Source organism: Corythoichthys intestinalis, chromosome 18 (genome assembly GCF_030265065.1).
Source record: "Corythoichthys intestinalis isolate RoL2023-P3 chromosome 18, ASM3026506v1, whole genome shotgun sequence".
Taxonomy (NCBI): domain Eukaryota; kingdom Metazoa; phylum Chordata; class Actinopteri; order Syngnathiformes; family Syngnathidae; genus Corythoichthys; species Corythoichthys intestinalis.
In genome coordinates this window covers 7,480,387-7,507,559 of record NC_080412.1, presented here as the reverse complement: position 1 = coordinate 7,507,559, position 27,173 = coordinate 7,480,387, and the positions used below count along the sequence as shown (strand labels likewise).

Genomic DNA, 27,173 nt, shown 5'->3' with positions numbered 1-27,173 from the left:
GCCAGGCATCCCAGGGATCTGACAGAACTACAGCAGTTTTGTAGAGAAGAATGGGCCAAGATTAGTCTTGATCAATGTCGTTGGAGTTATTGCTGCCAAAATCAACAGGAAATGACCTGTAAATGCCCAAAAATCAACAAGAAGTGGCCCCTAAATGCCCCCAAAATCAACAGGAAGTGACTGAAAGTCATCAGGATTACTTCGAATGCCCCAAAATAACTCACTGTCTGGCATTTGCTACCACTGATGGTCATTAATTTGCTGCCATACCTCCCACTTCAAGCGTCTCCTAGTGATAAACTCATTCCAATTCACAGCAGAAGGATAAAAAGAGCTTGTTCTTCTGTTTTGTACATTATCCTTCAATGATTCCCTGACCCATTTATGGATAACTGTTGTGTGATCATTATTATCCTGGTCCTAGTACCGCAAATCGTATTGTGAGTACTCAGTGGTTCCAACCCCTAGTATCAAGGTAGTCATGAGATGATATTTCAGTTTACATTTGCTTGTTATTGTTTTGAATCTCTGTAATATGGAAACAACACTGCATCATTGTTTCCTTTTTTTGATGTTCAACCTGGACAGGACCCTCCCAAATTCTCAGTGGTCCCTGGAGGGCAGTACAGACAGGAGGCTGGGAGAGAGCTGGTTATTCCATGTGAAGCAGAAGGAGACCCCTTTCCCAATATAACATGGAGGAAGGTAAGTAACTACTGCTCTCTCAGATGCTTGCTACCGCATATGGTGACCATTTATTAGTTGGCTTTCACTTTTGGCTAGGCATGGGCTGGTATGACATTCTGACCGTATAATAACCTTAAGCAAAAATATCACAGTTGCACGGTATTGCGATTACAGCTCTAAAATGTTTTATTTTGAGATTTCTAAGTTACAAAAAAATATTATATATATATTTTTCGAAACAACATATTAGCAAATTGGAATATAAGTAGAATGATAAGTTAAATTAATTTTAAAAAATATTGATTAAATATTTTATATAAAATTAAATTGTCATGCTAATTAGCCACATTATCTGCCTTGTTAACAAGCTTACGTTACAGTATGTTACGCTATGTAACGCTGAAATTAACTCTCATAGCTAGTGGGAAAGGTTCATGACAGCGTTTACTAACCTTTAATTTTTATAAATGCGAAATCATATTGGAGATATTGCCTTCTCTGGTAGCCACCGCAAACATGTTTTACATGGGGGTTGGTCACCTAAGTACCACCCGTACCGGAAGTAGTCCCATACCAGCTACTTCATTTTCTTCGATGGGAGGAAAAGTTCAGGTGTTTAATGTCCTCCAGCCAACTTGCAGTACTGCTGACTCACTGACATTGAGCAACAACTTGAGGGGCAAGGGTGAGCACTGCATTTATGGGACATAAAAAAAAAAAAAAGCTTATACCAGAGGGATGGTATGACGGAAAATTTTAGCAATTTTGAAACCTTGACGTTTTCACACCACACTATCTTGAACCCGGTAACCGGCACATGCCTACTTTTGACTGACATTAGTCAACATCAGTTTGATTTTTTTGTACCCACAGTTTAGTAATATGTCGCCACATTTTAGCAATGACTCAAAAACAGTAGTCACCAATTTAATCCGGCAGGGACTCCAAATGTCGACAGACCAACTAACGGACTAACTGACAAATAAGCACTAGTTGATTTATGCACGCACATACATGACAGCAGTAAATGTGCACATGATAACACCTGAAAGTGACAGTGTTCACAGCTGCCACAGAAAATGTGAACTGGTTACCTTTCGAAACAACTTATTCGTCAAGGGCAGCGGCAACCAATGTGTAGCTGCTTGCTGGCTCCGCCAAATCAAACTGGTGACTGTTTCCGGGTCATTGCTAAACTGTGGGCAAAGATTAACCCTTTATGCTCCGCGCTGTACAATCACAATTACATCAACAAAATGGAACAACGACAAGGCAGGGGTAAAATAAGGTGTAGAACAACAGTACAATTATTACAGTACAAGTATGCCGAGTCTAAAGATGAGTCCACATAAAGAGGGGATATGGATTCAGAGGAAGAGGATTTGCTCAACGTTGGCATTGATCCTTACCATTACTTAAAGAAGGTAATAAAATGAAAAAGTATAGCCATTTATCATAAATATATCAAAGATCAAGATAGATTAGATAAGATTTGAGCCCTCCAGACCACCTTGAACCCTTACTGCAGAATCAATAACATCTTGTATTATTGCCTATGTAAACAATGACAAAAAATAGTTTTTTTCTGTTTGTAAGGTGCTAAATTCCATTACAAACCCAAAAATTCACTGATATATTATGTGATTCCAATATTATATTTTACTTTTATATGATACTCTTGTGTGAATTTAAAAATACAGTGTGAAAACGGCTATTTGTAAATATAACCAGGTCCCCAAATCAAAAAAGGGCTTTAAATAAGAAGGTGTAGGCATTTTTGAGGAAAAGTAATTCAAGTGTTGTTTCTATATAGTTTTTGGGTGCTGAATCCATTTATGCCGTATGTCAATCACGAAAAGTTACGGTTTAGCCGTAAACGACAAAACAAATATGGCCGCAGCTGTATTTCTTGTCCGTCCAATAACTTTGAAGTGGATGGATGGATTTGCACCAAATTTTGTGTGCTAATACTCTGTAATAGATAAATGAACTGACACTATTTTGGAAACCAAGTCTTTCAATATGGCCGATTTTTCCTTTTTGCAGTATCTTTGTAATGAGTTGACAGATTTGCAATAACCTTTTTTTTTTTGTTTGTTTTTGTTTTTTTTTCTGAACAACATACTTGACAAAACGTAGTTGTGTACTGTAACCAGCAATGTAGTTTACCGTAGTTTGTGGTGTAGTTTAACTATTATTCAATAACACTGAACAATACATCCACAGGTTGATAATGAAAATGTATATCCATGAAAACTGTGCATGACAAGAACTGTTACATTATAAACAAATCCCAACATGACTTTTTTGTGTGCCCTGCAATGTATGATGTGGAATCACTTCCAGTCAGTGCATGGAAAGCTGGAAGCAGTTTCAGAACCTGTGGTTCCATCTTCAGATGTTTCACAATCGCATGGATTGGGAAGTACTTTCTCTCCTTTGATGTACCTGCTTTTATCCAGAATTTTTTGCATGGCATCATGTGGAAGTGGGAAATTAGTAAGATCAATATGTCAGTGTCTCTTGCTGAAACAACAATGGTTGATGCCATGCTTGTTATGCAATGGAGAAGAATTCTGGTGTCGGCTTCCTCATGCTTAGCTTCAATGCAATTTGTGTTCAGGATTGCATTGGACGCTTCCACACCCTCTTCATCACTAAAACCACCTGCTGCCACTATGATTTTGTTGACTGGTGCTCTCAGAATTAGCTGTTGTGACAGGAATCAAGCAAGGTCAGCCTTGTTGTCCTGATGAGAAATTTTCCCACTTCGCAGGAAGAGGCAAATATGTGCTTTCAACAGGTCTTCGGATTGCCACCGAGCCTCTTCCATGGCGATTCCGTGTTTCACTTTTGATTGAGTGTGTTTGGTAGAGATCGAACAAGACATCAATCCGTTGGAATTTTGCTCCGCTTTTAAGTACAACCTCTACAAAGACACCAGCAAGGTCTCCAAATGTCTTTGCTCCTTCTGGCTTAGCAATGGCAATAACCAGAGCCTGACCATGAATTATGAGCATTGGCTCCTTGTCTAAGTCTTTGTCATAAAGGTGATCAGGGCATTCGACACCAGCAGTTATGATCACCGCGAGTATGGCCTTCGATCCTGAACGAAGTTGTCCATTTACTTCTGCCAAAGATAATGGTACAACAAACAGTTCATGTGCCATAATACGGTTCAGATTGACTGGCCACCCAGCATCATATGCAGAAATGAGGCGCTGAAGAATGTATCTGTCTGCTTTGATTGTTTTTGCCTTCCCAGTTTTTGGGTCTGACCGTTTGACATCAAACAAAGAAGAAAAAGTCAAATATTTGTTCTTTTTCAATTTGTCCCTGAAAGTGACTCTTCTCCTTTTAGATGGCAATAGCCTCTCCTCTACGAATGAATCTGACTTTGCCCATTCTGTGGGACGGTCAACAGCTCTTTTTCAATCTCCAGTGTGACTTCATCTTTGTTTGCAATGTTCTGCAGTGTCTTGGACAGGGTGGCAGAGAAAAGACCAAACCTCTGCAAGACTGCAAATAAAGCATCCTCATCGGCATTGTCCTGATAGTCCAAAGGACCAGAGGCTTGTTTAAATAAGCACGACTCTGGGAGAGATTTTTCTAACCGTTTGAAAAGTCGAAATTTCTGTTCAGCGAATGTCAATTAATCTCACTGATTCAGATGTGGTCCAAACACAGTAATGATATGAATAATGTTTGATTGGAATGACATTAAGACTCAAGATGTCCTCAGAGATATACTCACAAAATGCCAGTCAAAGTCCAATGATGGCACGGACACCTATTTTTTTTTTTTTTCATCATTTTTAAAAGTTGACCAGGCTCACTGTTTAATCATTAAAAAAGCAAGGTTCAAATGTAACAAAACAATTTAGGACATGTTTATAGTTTCTATCAACAAAATTATGCACAAAGTTTTAAGTTTCCATTGATCTTCATCAATTGTCAATTACGCCCAATTATGCCTAATATGCCAATATGTCACCTCATTTGCATATGTACACATAGTATCAGTATCAGAAAACTTGCAATACAAAAGTGTTTCTACAAATGTAAGCAATAAACTGGTAAAGTTTTGTGGTGATATGTAAAAGTTTAAAAATTTAGCCTATTGCCATTTATTTCCAGCCTGGGAAAACGACTATTTTTGACCAAGCATTACAAAAAAATGGGAACGTTATGTCATTGACATACAGTGGATTTGTATTCAGAAGACACTGAAATTTCTAAAAATGCTGTATGACAACTTTTCCCCAAAAAATGCCTACAGGGTTACAGAACTCTGAATATCCGGACCTGGCTAATAATAGAATATATATTTTTTTCACTTTTCGACGAAAGGTAGAGCCAGAGGCATGAACAGACCCCTCCCAGATGTAAAAGATAACGTTTCATTTCATTAAAATGAATAGAAAATGTGGATTTCAAGTTTCATGACAATACTGTCTATTGTTTACAAACTATTGTGAAAAAGTACCATTTTTGGAATGTAAATTACTCCATGCTCATTTGCTAAACCTCGATGTGCATTATGTCAAATTAAAGCTAAGATGTTATTTTTTTATGATCAGTTATCAAAACCTTACTGAGATTTATAGTTTATCAGCAATCAAGCAATGTGTGCGATTTTCCATATTTGGCATTTGAAATTTTTCAACTTAAGCTGGTTATGACACTTTCAAAAGCATTAGCGCTGGCGCTAGCGCCTCCGTCCCCTTAGTCTGTCTCCGGCCCTGTCCGCCTCCATGGGCCGCGGCGGCTGCTGCTGCCCTCCTGCCGGCGGGGTCGTCGGAGGGGCCTGCGGGGCCCTGGGTGGGGCTTGCTGTTCCTTGCTGGTGAGGTGGACATCCCCTGGTCTCCGCCGTTTGGCGTAGCACCTGCTCAGGGTGCGGGGTGGGTGCTCGGGTGGCGGGGGGATGGGTGGGCGGATGCGGGTGCGCCGTGGGTGGTCTGGGGCGGGGGTTGATCGGGCCCCTGGCGCTTCTCCCGCCCTGCGGCCGGTTGCTCCGGTGGACGGGGCCACGCCTGCGGGAGCCTGCCTCTTAACTCACGCACTCCTCACTTCAGCACTGTAAATATCTTTCACCCTGGCACTTACATACTCATTCATTTCTCCGGGGAGAGTTGGGACGGGGCCATACAGTCCTGGCCTGGCTCCCCTGTTTTTAATGCATCACACACCAAGGTTGTGGGATGGTTGGGACCTGGTGGGGGGAGTGCCTCACGGTTACCTCCTCACGGCAGGTCCTTCCATCCCTGCACCTTTTTTTAACGCACCACACACATCATACGCTACAGGAGAGCTCTGGCAAAGGGCGGTGGGACGGGCAGCTGGACTGAATTTCCATGCTGCGGTTCCACTGCCCCAAGCCTAGCTCTCCTATTTTAATGCATACATTGCACTACCCTCCCCTCACAATCCCATCACAGTGCTGGGTTATGGCTGCCAGCCAGGAACCTGGCAGCAGCCATAACCCAGCACAGTAATAGGGTGGTAGTTGGGTCCCACACGTTTTTCTATGGCATGGCTCCCGAGGCGTGGCCTCCTCTCTGCCTGGGCTGCCAGCCGCGGGAGTTGGGGGAGGTCGGGGCTCCGGTCTCGCGGTCTCTTCTCCTGCCTCCGCCTTCCCCTCTCTTCTCTAACTGGGTATCCGCCCAGTGCTCCGCCGTGGATCGCTGGTTTGCCGCCGGTGTATTGGCTGGATGTTGCTGCTACGGCGGGGGACCCTGCCCTGCCCTGGGCTTGGTGGGCCGCTGGGGGCCCCGTGGCGTGCCATGTCGGCTGGGGGGCTGCGGCCGCGGCTCGTGGCCCGGGTGGGCAGACGGCGTTGGGGACGGGCGTGGGGTTGGTGGTGCGTCCCCTCTTGCCATCCCCGAGGGCCGGTAGATGGGCGCGTGGGGTTAACGAGGGCTCCTTTGCTGGGCTGCGAGAGGAGGGATGGGCTGCGCTGGGCCTTCTAATTGATCAGTGATCATGACATTGAGGTAATGGATTACATTTCATTATGTGCACCAGCAAATGAGCTGGTGCGCCATCTAGCGTCGTAAATGGGGAGATTAGCTGAGATCTGTCATAACAGAACATCGCTTCAATGATATCTGGCGCCATCTAGCATCGTGAATGGGTGTAATGTCTAGACCACGAATATAAGACGACCCCTCTTTTTTAGTGTTATTCCAATGCAAAAAAACACTTTCTTATATTCGGGCCAATACGGCAATATAAGTTTTCCACCAAAATAGCAACTTAATTATTTTTTATGTACTGCAGGTTTTTTAACAGCTAATAAATCACTCAATTTAACATCAGAAACTTAATACTTGAGGAAAACATGCAGAATCAATTATAAATAATATGTAAATAGATTATTAATAAATTCTATATACAATCACAACTTATTATAGAATAGCCCTTTATAATCATTGTGCACTATATACTGTTAGCGAATGAGGCTAGCGGGCGCCTGGTGTAAACAGAGCTTTTCTGGCTAAAATTCTTGTGGATAAATGCTTAAATCCCTGAATTCTTCACAGATATGGACGTAAAACAGTTTCGATTCTTGGTTAAAAGCGTGCAGGTAGTATTTGTTTCGCGTAAATATTGCCAAGTATGAGGCTAGTCAGTTACGAAAATTAGCTGCTTCCATGTGTAAACGAAGAAAATTCCTGCGAATAAATGCTTCAATCATGCATGCATGGTACGAAAAATATAATATTTACCTTGAATCCTCGATCCTTGTATTTTACACCCTCATCACTCTACAGCCCTATGGTTTTACAGATTAAATAAAGCCTGTATGTAAGACATGTTAGCCACACATCGACAGTGGTCATAATTAATAGAAACCTAGCCCTCTGCAGGACTGATGTTACCTGAGCAAGGGACAGTAACGTTAATCGTATTTATTAGCGCTGAGAAGTCTACTGCTTTAAGATGACGGCTGTTTACTTACGCTGCCGAATCTGTCATTTTGCATTTAGTTCTATATACATGTGATATCTATGAGACACATTAGACGTTACCTGCTACCACTGTAGCATCATGCGGGCGTAGTTTTTAGCAACATTGGCGTAGTTTGGAGCTGCGGTCAGGTATTATTGCTTCTCCTCTATGCACATGACGTCAGCGCGTTGTCCCGCATTAAAAGTAGTCTGGGTAAAACGTGATGCTTAGAGCTGGCAAAATTAAACAATTCATCGAGGCGAATAAAATTACTCGGGTCAGTTTTTAAACTCGAGTTACTCAAGTTGCTCGAGTATTCGTTTCAGCTCTAGCGCATTTTAATCCCATTCTCATCTCGTCAGACAAAAAATGGCATTCATCTCGTTATGTTTTAGTCTCCCAAGACACATCTTTAGCTCGTTATCGTCTCGTCATTGTCATGGAAAAAAATGTTGTTGACGAAATATTTTTGTTATAGTTATCGTTGATGAAAACAACACTGAATCAATGCATGGATAAGATTTTCCATGTTTTGTTCGAACAAAAAAAACTACCCGCCAATTCATTCCATTTGAGCTTTTCACATTGGTGGAAATACGTTTTCAGATTGCAATAAGTGATTATTTGTGTTTTAAGAGCGGAAGGTTCCAACAAATGTGTCTTTTGCTTACTTTCCGCAGGTGGGAGCACACTGTGGTGTTGTGTGTATAGTACATTCGCATGCAAGCTTAAACATTTGACTTATTACATGTATCACAGATCACCTATGACCATGAGAGCTCTTTGAAAGTGTATATCCAGCTCTGAGTACAGTTCATGTTTGCACACATTTAGCAACGCCGAAGATCCGTAGAAAAAAGTCCTGCTTAACCTCTGTCCTGTCTTTGCGCTGTTTCACACAACTGGAAATCTGCGTTCTTGAGGGGTCACAACATTTTCATCAGTGACGTCAAAAATCCTGGCTGTGTCCAGAGCCTCAGATTAAAGGTTTAGCTGGATGATAAACAAACCATGTGTTCGGAGTCTGCTGATATGAGCAGATCAGCTTGTTTTTAAGTTAGCTGGGGTAAAAGAGAAAAAGCCATTTGTCTGGTGTCTGGTGAAAGGACCAACTGGGTTTTGAAGTTAGCAGGGTCACGCAAATTTGGGTTGTTGTAATCTAGACTTTGTCTAGAAAGAGGGTGAGGTGCTTTTGAATAAAAGAGAAAAAAACGTGCCAGCTGTTTTCTGCCAACTTCAAGAATTCACAAGTGTGATGGTTCAAGGAGATATCAGGCATTTTTACAGTGCTACAATTTAATCTGCATTTTGTATAATTGTCTTTGCTTTGTGTGATCTGCAGGTCGGAAAGCCCAGTAAAAGCAAGCACAACGTTCTGCCTCGAGGCAGTTTACAGTTTAAGTCACTTACAAAGGAAGACTATGGGGAATGGGAGTGTGTTGCCACCAACGTCGCTACAAGCATCACTGCCAGCACGCATGTCCAGGTCATAGGTAATACATACTGCATGAATTCAACAAGTTCTAATACCAAACAAAAGACAAATGTGACAATGATATAAGCGTAAAAATAAACTTCTTACAGTTCAACACAAGGTTTTTTTTTTTTGCTTGTCTATTTACAGTAACAATAAAATAGAATGGAATAAATCAGGGATCTGAAGTCTGCGGTCCTAGAGCCACATATGGCTCTTTTGTCCTTCTGCTGTGGCTCTTTGTGACTTTGGAAGTGAACTCTTTCAGTGCCATTGACAGTGCTAATTGACCAGGGGCCCATCACAAAACCACGCCCCCAAATCACAAAAGTCGGACAGAGAGTAGAGTTGCGTAGGAATACTATGTGCTCGTGACTTAAAACATCTTTTTTATAACTTTAGAATTGCAAAAGCCTGATGGTTTAACACTGTGCGTGGGGTACCTATAATTCCGACACCAAGTACCCTGAAAGATTTGGGGTAAGAATTTTTTTTGTGCCCCTTCAAAAGCCTAAAAGATAGCTGGCTCAATGCAAGCTATGGATCAGGCTCTGTCATTGACCACATAAACAAATGAATGACAAGACAGTCACCCAACGACCCTTATGCTTGCTCAAAGGTAAGTTCATGATCGATTTGTAAAAAAAAAAAAAAAAAAAAAAATATATATATATATATATATATATATATATATACGTATATATATATATATATATATATATATATATATATATATATATATATATATATACGTATATATATATATATATATACACAGTATATATATATTTGATAGAATGTAGTAAAAACGTAGACTTAACTATTAATGTTTGCTGACATTTGACTGCCTACTTGTTTACTAACCTGTCACACATATTCACATAGAATAAAATATAACTAATCTAAGCAATAAGGATCCAAAAACTGAAAGTCTAAAGTAAACACCACAAAATTTCTATACTCAAGTTTGGTCACGGACGCACACGAAGGAAAGTTCTCACACATATGCCTAGCGTGTGGCTGCAGCCAACTCGACTGAGCGCCACTTAATGTTGAGCATTTATTTACGTCATTTTCATGTTGCATATGTACTGTATGTTTATGATGTAAATTGTTTACAATGGTATGAAAAAGTCTTTGAACCTTTTGGAATTACATTTCTGCATAAAATCACCATCAAATGTGATCTGATCGTTGTCAAAATCACACAGATGAAAAAAATAGTGTCTGCTTTAACTAAAATTACCCAAACATTTGTAGGTTTTCATATTTTAATGTGATGATGGTATGCAAACAATGACAGTTTCCTGTAGCTGCAGATCACTCTGGCTTATCGATCAGGACTAATCTTGGCCCATTTTTCTCTACAAAACTGCTGTAGCTCAGTCAGATTCGTAGGATCCTGGCATGAATCGCTATTCTTTGGTCATGCCACAGCATCTCAATGGGGTTCAAGTCTGGACTTTGATTTGGCAACTCGAGTACATGTATTTGTCTTCTTTTGAAACCATTCTGAAGTTGATTTACTTCTGTGTTTTTGATAATTGTCTTGTTGCGGCACCCATCCTCTTTTTAGCTTCAACTCTCTGACAGACGACCTCAAGCTTTCCTGCAAAACATCCTGATAAACTTTTGAATTCATTCTTCCATTCATGATTGCAAGTTGTCCAGGCCCTGAGGCAACAAAACAGTCCCAAATCATGATGCTCCCTCCACCATGCTTCACGGTGGGGATGAGATGTTGATGTTGGTGAGCTGTTCCATTTTTTTCCTCCACACATGACATTGTGTGTTACTCCCAAACAATTCAACATTGGTTTCTTCAGTCCACAAAATATTTTGCCAAAACTTCTGTGGAGTGTCCAAGTGCCTTTGTGTAAACATTAAATGAGAAACAATGTTTTTTCAGACAGCAATGGCTTCCTCAATGGAGTCCTCCCGTGAACACAGTTCTTGGCCATGATTTACATATAGTTGATGTGTGCACTGAGATATTGGACTGCGCCAGTGATTTCTGTAAGTCTCTAGCAGACATTCTAGTGTTCTTTTTTACCTCTCTGAGTATTTTGCGCTGAACTCTTGGTGTCATCTTTGGTGGACGGCCACTCCTTGGGAGAGAAGCAACAGTGCCAAACTCTTTCCATTTGTAGACAACTTCTCTGACTGTCGATTGATGAACGACTTTTAGAGATGGTTTTGTATCACTTCCCAGCTTTATGCAAATAAACAATCCTTGATCGCAGGTCTTCAGACAGCTATTTTGACTGAGACATGATGCACATCAGACAATGCTTCTCTGCAAGACATTTGTTACCAGGTGTGTGTTTTATAGTGGTCAGGGGAGCTTTTAACCACTTATCAGTGCATTGGGCACACGCCTGACTTAAAATGTTAGGTAAAAATTGGTATCAATTGCTCTTTAATTCTTCTTTGGCAGAGGATTTTGTTACTTATTTTCCCCCCCTTCTGTCATTCTTTGCATGCTATCGTCATTAAAATAGGAAAACCTATAAATCTTTCGGTGGTTTTAGTTAAAGCAGACACTGTTTTTACATCTGTGTGATTTTGACAAAGATCAGATCACATTTGATGGTGAATTTATGCAGGAATGTGAGAAATTTCCAAAGGTTGAGATACTTCTTCATACCCCTGTACTTACTACACAGTTTGTCTCTCTGCACATCTCATAACCATTTACTTACAACATTTTGTCTTGAAGCCCAACAGTGGTGACTAAACATTTGACATAAAGAGAGACAACAAATTTCTAAATTTCTAAAAAAAAAAAAAAAAAAAAAAAAAATTCCAAATTGTCTTTACCATAAAAAAATTCGGGGAAATGTTTATATTACCACTTAAAAAGACATTTTATTGTTACAGATATACCAAAGAGTTTTTAAATGACTCACATGCCCTTTAAAACACATGTCACACTGTTTGTTTCCCTGCAGGCACAAGCCCCCACGCTCCTACCAGCGTCCATGTGGTGGCATCCTCCACATGGGCCAATGTATCATGGGATGTGGGCTATGACGGAGGCTTCCAGCAGACATTCTCAGTCTGGTATGGCCATGTGTGAGTCATCCCAGCCTGCTTTGCTTCCTGCTTTTTTTTCCCTCGTCGTCATACTTCTTACTTTTTTTTTTTTTTTTCAAAAAATGTCTTCTTCGGGATTGTGTTCAGAAAAATTCCACTTTTAAAGATTTGAAATAGAGGTTAATTGCGTATGTCTACTTTTCACCCTTAATATACTCATTCCCTTACCTTTTATCCTTTACGTCTGCTCTTGCTCCTGCTCTTGCTTCTGCTGTTGCTGCTTTGCTCTGCTTGACTGCAGTTTATATGCTGAACTGTGTGTATACTGTTGGGGTGTGACAATATTAGGGCCGCAGCTATTGATTGTTTAGATAATTGATTAATCTTTCAATTAGTTGTAATAATTGAGTAATCGGATTTTGAACATTTAATGTGTTGCAGAATAAATTTTAGGATATGTAAAACAAATATACATGTGTTTATACTTGCAATAATATTTATTTTAGCTCGCTAAAATGAAACTTTCCAAACAGGATTTAATGCAAATAATATATATATATATAATATGATAAAATAAAATTCTCGAGTGGTGCAACTATGTAGAATTGCACTTTCATTTCACAAGAGCAATCAATGCATTTAAAAATTAATAAAAATACCTGAGCTTAGCCTCAAACGATATAAAAAAAAAGAAATAAGTGAGGATCTAAGTATAACAAAAGAACAATTGGCTAACTTGCATGGCAAAAGTCCGCTAGCACTCCACTTGCTATATAAGGCCAATTTTTTTTTTTTTTACAATGCTCTTAATAAATCATTCAAACACATGTTCCCACACAAAACTGCTAATTATACCTCTAAACTAAATAGCGAACGCATAAAGAAACATATTAGCTCAAACAAAAACCTACCTTATGTTGGTCTTGACAGGGAGCAGCTGGACTCAGCCACGTTAGACGGGTTTTGGCATATTCACTCTTGCCACTAGAGGGCAGTGTTTCCACCCCGATCAATAAAACTAAATGCAACACTTTCAAAACAAATCATTACAACTAGGGCTGTCAAAATTATCGCGTTAACGAGCGGTAATTAATATTTTAATTAATCACGTTAAAATATTTGACACAATTATACCACAAATGCCCCGCTCAATCAGATTAAAATGACAGCACAGTGAAAGGTGTACTTGTTGTGTTTTTCGGAGTTTTGCTGCCCTCTGCTGGCGCTTGGGTGCGACTGATTTTATAGGCTTCAGCACCCATGAGCATTGTGTAAGTAATTATTGACATCAACAACGGCGGACTACTAGTTTATTTTTTGATTGAAAATTTTACAAATTTTATTAGAACGAAAACATGAAGAGGGATTTTAATATAAAATTTCTATAACTTGTACTAACATTTATCTTTTAAGAACTACAAGTCTTTCTATCCATGGATCGCTTTAACAGAATGTTAATAATGTTAATGCCATCTTGTTGATTTATTGTTATAATAAAGAAATACAGTACTTATGTTCCGTATGTTGAATGTGTATATATCCATCTTGTGTCTTATCTTTCCATTCCAACAATAATTTACAGAAAAATATGGCATATTTTATAGATGGTTTGAATTGCGATCAATTGCGATTAATTATGATTAATTAATTTTTAATCTGTAATTAACTCGATTAAAAATTTTAATCGTTTGACACCCCTAATTACAACATCACTCTAATTAAACTAATCCTCTAACCAGCAAAATTTGATTTGAAGCTTTTTTCTAATCGAATTACTCGAGTTAGTCGATTAATGGTTGCAGCACTAGACTATATATCGAAAAGGTAATATATATCGCAATACTTTGCAGCCCAGAATGTGATCGATATGCTTTCGCCAAGAATCGATCATTTTTCAAAAACTTTCACTGTTTAAGAAATTAAGGAACCAACATGTTGCTACCAAAATCTTCCATTAGAACAGACTGCCATTGACAGCGCTCGATATCCAATTCATTTAGCGCAAAACCTCTTTTGTTAATAAAAAAAAAAAAAAACATTGTTGCAGTCCAACTATGAGGATGTGAGTTACACAAAAACATACAAATGGGATTTCAAAACACGAAATACGGTATTCTGTAACACTACAGTGTAAACTAGCTAGTGTACACCAATGGCAATGCAATGTTTTCAAAGCGAGGCAAACAATGACTTCAGCTTACCTGTACGATTAGCATTGCATTGAATTAAAAAGCAGCTGTGTACGTTGTGCCCCAACTCTGTCACATTAGCTGCTACTTCTCTTGAGGGGGAGGTGAGCTATGCTGCAGTGGGAGTAGCTGAACAGTACACACATCAGAGCAGGGGAGGTGCTATGTATTAAAGGAGGTGCTATGCAACACCGAGCGCTTCAGCAGACAGGAGAGATTTGACGATTTTACAAACATACATGAATGTTTGAGAAAACCTCCCTATATGTGTTATTAACAAGGGATTGATGACATTACATGATTAAAAGCTCAAAAAAATGGTTATGAAATAATTTGAAATGAGGTCAAAGATCTCATTTGTAACTTCAGTATTATTTTGACAAGATTGTTGGAACTGCTGCATGTGCATCTCTTAGTAACCATGTTTCAACTCCTGAATGTATGGCATGGGCATACGGCAAACAGCAAAGCTAGCTGCAGCATGGGCTTACCATCAAGTAAAAGTTCAATCTTGATTTGATGACTGTATACTGTGAGTGAACGGTGTTAAGTCAAAGGTGTTTTATTAACAAGTAGGCCAAATGAAAAACAGCGTTCATGTGTGTTTCAAAATCACGAGAGGAATAGGAATAAATAAACTAAAACATAATCAACAGTGCGGCACGGTGAAAGAGTGCCTCACAGTTTTGATATCAGGGTTCAATTCCGAGCTCCAGCCTTCCTGTGTGGGATTTGCATGTTCTCCCTATATCTGGGGAGTTTTCCTCCCACATTCCCACAAAAAACATGCATGAGCCCCTTTCACACATACCTGAACATCGTTAAAATTCTGGGATTTAAACAGGTAGCCCTTATGCTTGAAAAGCAATTTCCCAAGTGACTGACATGGAGATTGCGTTGCGATTGGGTTGCGTTGTAGTATAATGTCCAAGAATTACCCGGGATGCGGAATGTGTGAAAACAGGCGTCTAATTCCCGGGCTACGGCACAAAGGCTAATGACGTCAATATCATGGTGGGTCGATCGTCATTTCCTCTTTCTTTGCAGCAAGACAAAAAGCAGTAAACAAACATCACAATTATCAACATGGCAAACTGAACACAACCACAAAATTAAATTGCTACTGGATTGTACAGCCGAGGAAAAGACAGTCCATCTTTGGAAATGTGTGGTTTATTTTGTTGCCGATTTTACGGTACGCAACTGTGGAAACAAGGTTGGTTCTACCTCAAAGCAGACAACAACCGAGGGATGCGTTTAGGGTTTTGTTAAAAACAAACAAAAATGCATGCAATCGTGGAAAAGAGGGGATAACAAAACGGGTCTGTAACAGTAGGTCAATGGGGATCAATAATACTAACCTAAGCGATAGGCAGAGGGCCGATACGACAACAAAATAAACATACTCTAATACCTGCACAAAGTAGAGGATTTCAAAACAAGGGCGGCAGATGAACAAGCTAGCAAAGGCACGAGATTCGATAGTACAAGGTTTCGAATGGCAACCAGCGAGTTATTATCTTGGCACCCTTGTCTTGGATCGCCTGGGCTTAATACAGTGTTGATGAGCTTGAATTAGCTGCAGGTGTGACGTCGGGAACGCCCCAACAACCTGGCTCTGTAACAAAACACAATCTGACCGACAGAATGTGACAGCCAATACCGACCAAAAATGACATAACATCCGGGTTATCAAATCCTGCCAGCCGCCCTACCTGCACATGCAGCGTCGAGTCGCCAACACGGGACAAGTTTGTGAAAGTCCAACCCGGGGTATTCCCGGGCCATCTCTCCATGTCTGTAAGCCATGACGCGGGTAAATCCCGCTTCACTTTACACGGAAATTTACCGGGATATAAGTCTGAAAGGGGCTATCTAAAGCTGATTGAACACTCCAAATTGTCCATATGTATGAGTGTGTGCGTGAATGGTTGTTCGTCTCCTTGTGCCCTGCAATCTGCCGGCAACTAATTCATGGTGTACCCCGCCTACTCCCCCTAGTTAGCTGGGATAGGCTCCAGCACCCCCCACGACCCTTGTGAGGTTAAGTGGCTCGGAAGATAAATAATGACATTAGTCAGTATGAATAAATCAATATGTAATGGGTATTGATTTACAAAGCCAGATGCATTAGATCCTGTCTGTATAGGTAACAGTCTCCGCCAGTCCCACTCACCTCTCCCCCTGACTCATTTGCAGGCTAAAAAGGGAGCGTTTAGGTCCACATGACTGGCTCTCAATGCCTGTGCCAGGAGGCCAAGAGTGGATGGTGGCGCCTGGCTTGGAGCCCGAGACAACATACCAGTTCAGCGTCCTAGCCCAAAACAAGCTTGGCACAGGACCCTTCAGCGAGGTTGTCACTGTGAACACATTAGGTGAGCAGACTTGTTGCTTCTTGTCTTGGACAAAGGGATTTGGGTAACATATCATCAATGCTATTGCAGTACACTATACAGCAATTTATTGCAATAAACTCAATTTCAACTGAAAGTCAAGAGGTTTTAACTATGATTAATTGAAAAAGGAGTGAATTAAAGATAAGCGAAATTACAAAATTATTGGCAACCCTTGAATTTTTCCGGAAAATATAGTTTCTCCCAGACATTAACGCAATTACAAATGTTTTCAGTATGAATGTGTTTATTTTTTGGATTTGCATTGGAAAAACAGAAAAAAGCTGAAGAGAAAAGCCAAAATGTACAGAATTTTTAACCAGAATGCAAAAAAAATCAGCTGGACAAAACTCAAATTTTTAGATAAACTCAATATTTAGTTCGCACCCTTTAGAAGAAATAACAGAAAGCAATCGCTTCCTATAACCACAAGTTTTGTGCACCTCTCAGATGGAATTATGGACCACCCTTCTTTTGCGAACTTTTCCAGGCCACTCAGATTTGAAGGGTGCCTTCTTGCAACAGCAATTTTGAGATCTCTTCATAGGTGTTTAATGCGATTTAGATCCGGACACATCGATGGTCACCTCAAAATTCTCCAGCGCTTTGTCTCCAACCATTTCTTTGTGCTATTTGAGGTATGTTTTGGGTAATTGTCCTGTTGGATCACCCATGACCCCTGACACAGACACTACATCCTACATTGCGGCCCAAAACATTTTGATAGTCTCCAGACATAGATTTCGTAATGATATTGCCGGGACATGGGGCGCGGGGCCGATTAATAGGGGGCCTGCATTGTTGGCGTGGCTGTCAAAGCTGACCGAGTGGAATCATAAAGAGCTTTATCGTTGGAAATTCTTGAATAAATGCTTAAATCCCAGAATTCTGATTTAGATATGGGCGTAAAACAGTCTCGATTCTCGGTTAAAAGCAAAAAAAAAAAACGTGCAGTTAGCATTTATTTTACGTAAATATGTCGATGAATGATGCTAGTCTGTTACACAATGTGGTGGCAGCCTTGCAACAAAGAGCTTTTTACGATGAAAATTGTTGTGAAAAAACGAAAAATATAATAATTAACTTGAATCCTTGAACAAATCACTCCTGAGGCAATCCTTCCTGTTTGTATGCGGTACAGCTTTCGTACTGTTTTAACATAAATCCGGCGTTGGATCGCTGCATGTTTCGCTGCAACCTACTGCGAATAACTAAAGCGGATTGTGGGATGGCCCCCTACTTGAAGGCTTGGCGCAGTGAAGGTCGAATCTGACCCGACAATATCATTATGAAGTCTATGCTCCAGATTTCATGACTCCTTACATACTGTCAAGGCACCCAGTGCCAGAGGCGCAAAACTACTCAAAATACAGTGCCTTGCAAAAGGATTCGGCCCCCTTGAACCTTGCAACCTTTCGCCACATTTCAGGCTTCAAACATAAAGATATAAAATTTTAACTTTTTGTCAGGAATCAACAACAAGTGGGACACAATCGTGAAGTGGAACAAAATTTATTGGATAATTTAAACTTTTTTAACAAATAAAAAACTGAAAAGTGGGGCGTGCAATATTATTCGGCCCCCTTGCGTTAATACTTTGTAGCGTCACCTTTTGCTCCAATTACAGCTGCAAGTCGCTTGGGGTATGTTTCTATCAGTTTTGCACATCGAGAGACTGACATTCTTGCCCATTCTTCCTTGCAAAACAGCTCGAGCTCAGTGAGGTTGGATGGAGAGTGTTTGTGAACAGCAGTCTTCAGCTCTTTCCACAGATTCTCGATTGGATTCAGGTCTGGACTTTGACTTGGCCATTCTAACACCTGGATACGTTTATTTTTGAACCATTCCATTGTAGATTTGGCTTAATGTTTTGAATCATTGTCCTGTTGGAAGATAAATCTCCGTCCCAGTCTCAGGTCTTGTGCAGATACCAACAGGTTTTCTTCCAGAATGTTCCTGTATTTGGCTGCATCCATCTTCCCGTCAATTTTAACCATCTTCCCTGTCCCTGCTGAAGAAAAGCAGGCCCAAACCATGATGCTGCCACCACCATGTTTGACAGTGGGGATGGTGTGTTCTGGGTGATGAGCTGTGTTGCTTTTACGCCAAACATAATGTTTTGCATTGTGGCCAAAAAGTTCAATTTTGGTTTCATCTGACCAGAGCACCTTCTTCCACATGTTTGGTGTGTCTCCCAGGTGGCTTGTGGCAAACTTTAAACGAGACTTTTTATGGATATCTTTGAGAAATGGCTTTCTTCTTGCCACTCTTCCATAAAGGCCAGATTTGTGCAGTGTACGACTGATTGTTGTCCTATGGACAGACTCTCCCACCTCAGCTGTAGATCTCTGCAGTTCATCCAGAGTGATCATGGGCCTCTTGGCTGCATCTCTGATCAGTTTTCTCCTTGTTTGAGAAGAAAGTTTGGAAGGACGGCCGGGTCTTGGTAGATTTGCAGTGGTCTGATGCTCCTTCCATTTCAATATGATGGCTTGCACAGTGCTCCTTGAGATGTTTAAAGCTTGGGAAATCTTTTTGTATCCAAATCCGGCTTTAAACTTCTCCACAACAGTATCTCGGACCTGCCTGGTGTGTTCCTTGGTTTTCATAATGCTCTCTGCACTTTAAACAGAACCCTGAGACATCAGAGCAGGTGCATTTATACGGAGACTTGATTACACACATTTGGATTCTATTTATCATCATCGGTCATTTAGGACAACATTGGATCATTCAGAGATCCTCACTGAACTTCTGGAGTGAGTTTGCTGCACTGAAAGTAAAGGGGCGGAATAATATTGCACGCCCCACTTTTCAGTTTTTTATTTGTTAAAAAAGTTTAAATTATCCAATAAATGTTGTTCCACTTCACGATTGTGTCCCAATTGTTGTTGATTCTTGACAAAAAAATTAAATTTCATATCTTTATGTTTGAAGCCTGGAATGTGGCGAAAGGTTGCAAGATTCAAGGGGGCCGAATACTTTTGCAAGGCACTGTATCATTGGACCTGCACCATGTTTGACTACAGGCACGGTGTTCTTTTCTATGTACGCCTAATTCTTTTTTCTGCCACCGGGTGCCTTGACAGTGTACAAGGACTCATGAAATATGGAGACTATCAAAATGTTTCAGGCCGGAATGTAGGGTGTAGTGTCAGAAAACTGGGTCTGCGTCAGAGGTCTTGGGTGTTCTGACAGGACAATGACCCAAAACATACCTCAAATAGCACCAAGAAATGGTTGGAGTCCAGTGCCAGGAAAAGCTAATCTTAAATAAAATTCAAAGTAATGTCAAATAGCATTAAACCTGTTGCTATCTTTGGTTTCAAATGTCCACCAGTAAGTCACTCACATGCTTTGCTCACTATTAGAACAGTACAGTAATTTAAAAAAAGATGGTTTTAATGTACAGTGTATCTTCGATTTTGTGACATTATATTATAAATTAAAGATGTTAAAAATGATACTGTTTGACTTTTTTAAGTGCAAAGTATATAATTATCATTGGAAGGGGCCACCAAGGATAAACATTCTAACTTGGGAACCATATTTAGTAGGTTAGGATCTGTAAAGAAGTTTATTTAATCCTGTATAAACGCAACCAATGGAAGCATTTGGCAAAATAAGTGAAATACAGGAGAAAGTCTAGGCAATGATATTCAAGTATGATGATGTCAGACGATGAGAATATTTCATGAGAAGGTTCATGTTTAAAACTTTTATCACGTGTCATCATTCTCATAATTAATTTAGCCATCAGAACTAAATACGAACTGGCTAGTGATTCACTGTTTGTCACGCTACCACAAACTTCTCACTTTAATCATGTTTCACTCATGGAATTTCAATCAAAATGTGCTCCTCCAGTATTTCCTATAAGTACCCCTGAACCACTGGTGCTGCTTACCCCACCACGGTGCCTCACAGCCAATCGCACGCAACAGGGAATTCTGCTTACCTGGATTCCGCCCGCCAATCACACAGCACCAATCCAGCATTATATCATGGAGTTTCGCCTCGGAGAACGATGGGAGGTCCTGGACGACAGCATCCCTTCAAGTGAGACAGAGATGCTTGCTCGCGACCTCATTCAGGTAAACAAAGGAAAGTAAGTATAGTATTATGATAAGATTATATTCTGTTGACTTTCACCAAGTAAGACCAAGAGGGAAGATAGCATTTAAATCTTATCGCATTTACAGTACGTAGAGAAATCTTTGACCCTTGTTGTATTGGCATTTTTTTAATTGTCATTTTGGTCACGTGTTGATATTTCATCCATAGTTATATATGAAACAATGAATATTGGTGCCGTCGTGACTTGTAGACCTGCTATTTCTACCGAGCTGAACAATTTACTGTCGTTTACGTATAGCTTGACTGTAGGTGGAAAGTACCAGGCGCATCTTGGAGAAGTACAGATTACGCATTTGTTCATTCAGCTAATTTTACAGTACAGTAAGGAGGTAAAAAGTTTACTCTCTCACGGAGTCAGCGAGCGGGCATATCACCAGATGTTACTATTGTGCTGAATGGACGTCTGCTTGACCGTTTCAGGTCCATGCCTATTTCGTCCGATTTAGCATACGTTTGACGTCGCATTTATATTTCAAAGAAAAAAATGTTCACAATAGCCTGGTTGGTTCCCTTTTTTTAGGACACCATAACCTTCATGTCCAAACTGTTGCACCCCAATTTTTGCAGCACAAACCACCACAAACGTAGCACAAACGACAGACAGTTTTTATTTGAAATTTACAATACGGGGTAACCAACTTCACTGTAATGAGACAGGTAGCTCATATTACTCAAGTAACAGTAGTCATCCAAAAAAATGTACTCAAGTACAATTAAACAAGTATTTGGCGAAGTGAATACTCAAGTAATGAGAAACATTGTGAGTAACTGCATACAATGTTTGATTTTTTATTTTTATTTTAAACAATAGTATATAGTACAATAGTAATAGTATAGTATAGAAACAAAGAAAAAAGAAAATATTGAATTCCGGTGAGAGAAAAATCTACAAAATGAAGCATTCATCCAAAGAGCATGAGTGCCCTCTAGTGGAGAAAACATTTCCTATTATGAAACTAATAGGATCATATCACTGTTTTTCCGTGGTCAATCGGTGCCAAATGAAAACTGGGGCTGAGGTTAAAATCAGCATTTGTTGCAACATCTCATTGGGGAAACTAGTAAAGCCACTATTGGCATCTCTGGCAAAAAAAAAAAAAAAAAAAAAAAGTTAATATTAATTAGGGCTGTCAAAATTATCGCTTTAACGGGCGGTAATTAATTTTTTTAATTAATCACGTGAAAATATTTGATTTGACGCAATTAACGCACATGCCCCACTCAAACAGACTAAAATCACAGTACAGTGTAATGTCCGCTTGTTACTTGTTTTTTGGTGTTTGGTGCCCTCGGCTGGCGTTTGGGGCCAACTGATTTTATGGGTTAGTACCATGAGTGAGCATGGTGTAATTATTGACATCAACAATGGCGAGCCACTAGTTTCTTTTTTGATTGAAATTTTTAAAAATTTTAATAAAACGAAAACATTAAGAGGGGTTTTAATATAAAATTTCTACAACTTTTACTAATATTCATCTTTTAAGAACTACAAGTCTTTCTATCCATGGATCGCTTTAAGAGATTGTTAATAATGTTAATGCCATCTTGTTGATTTATTGTTATAATAAACAAATACAGTACTTACCGTATGTTGAACGTATATGTCCGTCTTGTGTCTTATCTTTCCATTCCAACAATAATCTACAGAAAAATATGGCATATTTTATAGATGGTTTGAATTGCGATTAATTACGATTAATTAATTTTTAAGCTGTAATTAACTAAATTAAAAGATTTAATCGTTTGACAGCCCTAATATTAATATGTAGCATAAACAGGAAAAATGTAACGACTAGTGTAGCTCAAAGTAGCGGAGTAAGAGTAGCCTTTCTTCACAAATCTACTCAAGTAAAAAGTATGGCTTTGTAAAACTACTCTTAGAAGTCCATTTTTCTCAAAAAGTTACTCAAGTAAATGTAACAGAGTAAATTAAACGCGTTACAACCACCTCTGAAAAACAGAAATGTCCCGACTTTTTGTGCTTTCATATTGGAAAGTTTGTTCTGCTTGGCGGTGAAATATGTTAATGATGTACACACTGAAACACAATAGTCATGTTTTTTTTTTTTTTTTTTTTTTATTTATTTATTTATTTATTTATTTTTTTAAGAAGTTACTGCACTTTATCTTGCTTATAAAGTGTATGCAGTACTATGTTATATGCGTGTGGTATGAGCCCTGTTGGCTTTTCTGATAGCTGGTCCAATATATAAAGATTTTGACTCCCCCTTGTGGTGAAATCATCTGCAAAGTCCCCACTTATTTCTCTGCATTTGCAAGTTGCATTGCAGGTAAGATGTAGCAACACACAAGGGCGTAGGTTTGCACAGGGACTATTGGGACATAACACTACCAACTTTTCAGGATGCTCAAATTGTCCCCACCAACTTTTAAGCAACCTTAATTGCATTTTATATTGAGTTCAGTTATATAGGTCATTTAGATTGCCTTCCCATATGTTGTAAGGATACAATTGAACCTACCATTACTAAGTGAATCATTTTCATTATGTTCAGACTTATATTTACCCCCTTTTCACTTGCTGAATGTGCTAGTCCATTTCCCCCCCTCAAATTCACGTTTGATTGGCTGATGACTTGACCCCCCCACCCTCCACCCCACACACACACGCACTGACCCGACGAAAATACAACATGACGCCAACATGACGCCTCATCCGCCCCCTTCAAAGAGGAGGGATATTAGAAGTTGTTGTTTTTTTCCAGCCAGCAGCAGCCACTGTAAGTAATGTAAAAAGACCTCAATGTTATGGAGGTGGGGAACACACCACTAATTTTGCTACTGAAATTTTGCTACAACCTGCATCAGAGTTTGCATAACATTAAACTATGTGAATTTGCTAACCTGCAAAACTCGAATAGGAAGCTGCTTAGAGAGAAGTGTCCTCCACTTTTGTATGTATTTTCTGATGTTAACATTAATTAAACTGTGAGAAATGTAGTGAACCGAGGTTTACCCCCTTCTACCCAATTTTCATATTTGTTTTGTTTATGTGGTCTTAAAGCAACACTTGGTAACTTGGTAAACTCTGTTTTGGTCGATTTTAGCAACGCTGGTGGACAAAAGCGGTAGTTTTTTGAAGACTGCGTTTCCCATAAGGACCAGCACATGAGCGCATAGTGTCTTCCTATGAGGGGCGTAACAGAAAATAATTGAGAAGCACTGGTATACCTCAATACAGATTTATTTTGCCACGATCATTTAGCCTAGACATGTCCAAAGTCCGGCCTGGGGGCCAAATGCGGCCCGTGGTCAAATTTCATCCGGCCCCCAGCCTCTGTCATAAAATCAATAAATTGGTCAGCAGTACTGCTACCAGCATATGAAGTAGCTTACACACTAAATGCTGCTCCTCATTTACCCACTAAAAGGCAGCAGCACTCTAAGCAACATTACCCCGTGTGACCCTTTACTTCCAATTTTCTAAAATGGCAATAGGCGGAAAACACTCAGGTGACTTGAAGTTCCGCTTTGAGACCCCCAATTTGGCCAACTTTCGAAATTGTCCGATATGCATGTGTGATACATAATTGAAAAGCTTAAAATCTCAATTTTCTGGGGCAGGAAAAATTTTGAACAGGAGGGCATTTAAAAAAATAATAAAATAAAAATTTTAACAGCAAAACCCTATCTGGAGGTGAGAGCACGCGAGAGCAGAATTAAAGACGCCATGACTTTAATGAGATATTATCGCGTACTTACCTTGTTTCAATCCAAAAATTCCATGTAGCATGTATCACTGAGTGTCAAGACACAGCTGTGAATGGCCACAAATGGATTTTTGGGAGATTTTATGGTTGAAACATGGTAATATAACAAGGGTCACGATGCAGAAATCGTGGACATCAAGGAGTGGTCGAGATTTTCTTTTTCATATATTTACCCTTTTAAATAACCGTTTTTCAATTTTTCTTTGTATGGATCGATTATTTATCATCTAACATATCGGAGAAAATGTGCTAATACAAACAAACAAAAAAAAAATACAATTAAGCGATAATTTTGAGGTAGATATCCGTGACTTTTTTACACACACCATTTTTTTCATTGTGATGTAATTTGTTTATAAGTTTGAAATATGCGAGTGAATACTTTTTTTAAGTCGTTTTTTTTTTTTTTTTTTTTTTTTTTTTAACCGAAATATTACACACCAATTAATGATTCTAAGCCAGGGTTCACTAAATCCGGACCTCGGTGCCACTTTTCCTGTCGTGTTTTCCACGTCTCTCTCCCCTAACACACCTGAATCAAATGATTGTCTTCAGCAACCTCTCCAGAAGCCTGATAATGATCCTCATTATTTTGATTCAGGTGTGTTGGAGGAGGAAGACATGGAAAACACGATAGGAAAAGTGGCACCGAGGTCCGGATTTAGTGAACCTTGTTCTAAGCTAAAAATGACAGACATTTTGAATAATAAATATTATTAATTACGTACGTTTTATGGATGGGTTGAAACAAAAGCGGTTGCACGACTTCTGTAAACGGGGGTTTTTGAGGGTAAAACGGACAAATTAAAAATAGTTCGGGGGTTTAATGTGCCATGAATCTGCTATGGCAGCATATAGACGTATTGTTCTATCAAGCACAACAGTTCTTTTGGGCTAAAATACAGAAGTTTCTTTTAAAGAGGAGTGCCAGAGCTGAAACTGCTTTTTCAGTCTTGTCTGTGTTTTCCGCCAATAATCAACAAAAAAGAGAAAGTTGACTGTGTTGGCCGATGCTTCAAGGATAGGTGGAAATCGGACTATTTCTTCACTAAAATACGCAACGACTGTGTCTGCCTCATTTGCATAGAGACAGTCGCTGTTTTTAAAGAGTTCAATGTGAGGCGATATTACCAAACAAGACATGCTGACATGTACAACAAGATTACAGGGAAGATACACAGCGAAAAATTGAAGCAACTATAAGCTAATTTAATTTCACGGAAGCAGTATTTCGCAAGAGCCCGAGAGTCGAAAGAGAACGCCACAAAGGCTAGTCGTGAGATTTTGTTGTCAAATAAAAGCAAATGTGACACACAGAATGGCTTGGTAAAATATATTGTTCTACGTAGTGGACGTCAGCCATGGTCGGCCCCCCACATTTTTACCACACCAAATCTGGCCCCCTTTGCAAAAAGTTTGGACACCCCTGATTTAGCCTATCAATTAATTAGTTTCATATTCGTGAGAAACTTATCTCTGACCCCTGTTTACCCAATCTGTTTGGTCTTATTAATGTCCCATCCCCAGCAAAAGTGTACATGCATGTTATTCTGTTATATCGTCCCTACCAATGTTGAGCCCAAACCTACACCCTTGGCAACACATATTATGAATATCATAAATATTTCTACTGTAATGGTTCCTTGAAAAATATTTGTAGGGAAAAAATACAATCAGAATATTTTTTCACGATTATGTCCTTACACTATCATTCTTTTATGATGTCAAATCTATTTCTTTTCAACTGCATGCTTCAAATAATTCAACTGTCATACATTATGCGTTATCTTCTGTCTTTAAGCTACCACTCAAGTGTCATGCCGGTGCTTTTATCTCTCTTTCCATCACACTGAAAACGCCCACTCACTTCTCTCCTGAAAACTGTCACGACAGAACTACTAGCTTGAATAACTTTCCCACTACTGGTTTCCTTGTCCATTGGAATGATATCATTAGTTTTCTTATCTCATTCACTGCCATTGACAGCGATATACATCAAATCCATTTTAATGGCTAGCATTAGATGATCCCGGTTCAGTGCCATCGCTGTTAGCCCCCCCATTTAAGATGGATTGGACATCTATCGCCATTAGTGGCTGCAGCAGAATGTGACAAAATCATGCCAGTCGTCATACTAGCTTCGTTAGTATAGAGCACAGCTATTCTCCCAGTTACGCTCAACCGCGTCGTCACCCCCAGCGTGCATTGCGTGCGTAAAACATGGCGCCCTCCTTACGAAATATTATAGATTTTTGAATCAATGGCAATATTTTACGTGTTTCTAATAACAGATTTCCGTAAAAGAGAACAATTGTGGCTAATTAGAGCTTACAAGTCTTTAAGTTTGTTGTTACCTCTAAGTGTCAACTTTTGAATAGCCGTTCACTATAGTATCCACTGTCCCGAAAAGGGTTAATACTGTGTATGATGAACTGAATGTATGCGAGCTGTCTTTGACGGCGATAACATAGAGTATGTTTCTGAGATGAGACTTGTTGTAAATGTAATAAATAATATTTTTGGCTTGGTTTTAGCTGTCTGATAGAATCTTACTGATGATTGAACCTTGACATT

General features: G+C 39.6%; 1 protein-coding gene across 5 annotated transcripts in view; it reads left to right on the top strand.

Moving 5' to 3' along the window:
* Positions 1–27,173, top strand: part of LOC130906240 (protein turtle homolog B-like) — a 204,187-nt gene that overhangs the window by 123,075 nt on the left and 53,939 nt on the right. For 3 of the 5 annotated variants that reach the window (XM_057820341.1, XM_057820344.1, XM_057820345.1), the window contains exons 10-14: positions 589–705; positions 8,982–9,132; positions 12,065–12,188; positions 16,538–16,713; positions 20,599–20,825. In XM_057820341.1, coding sequence (XP_057676324.1) covers positions 589–705; positions 8,982–9,132; positions 12,065–12,188; positions 16,538–16,713; positions 20,599–20,825 — 795 coding nt within the window. The remainder of the gene's footprint in view (positions 1–588; positions 706–8,981; positions 9,133–12,064; positions 12,189–16,537; positions 16,714–20,598; positions 20,826–27,173) is intronic. The other 2 variants (XM_057820342.1, XM_057820343.1) reach the window with 2 other exon arrangements.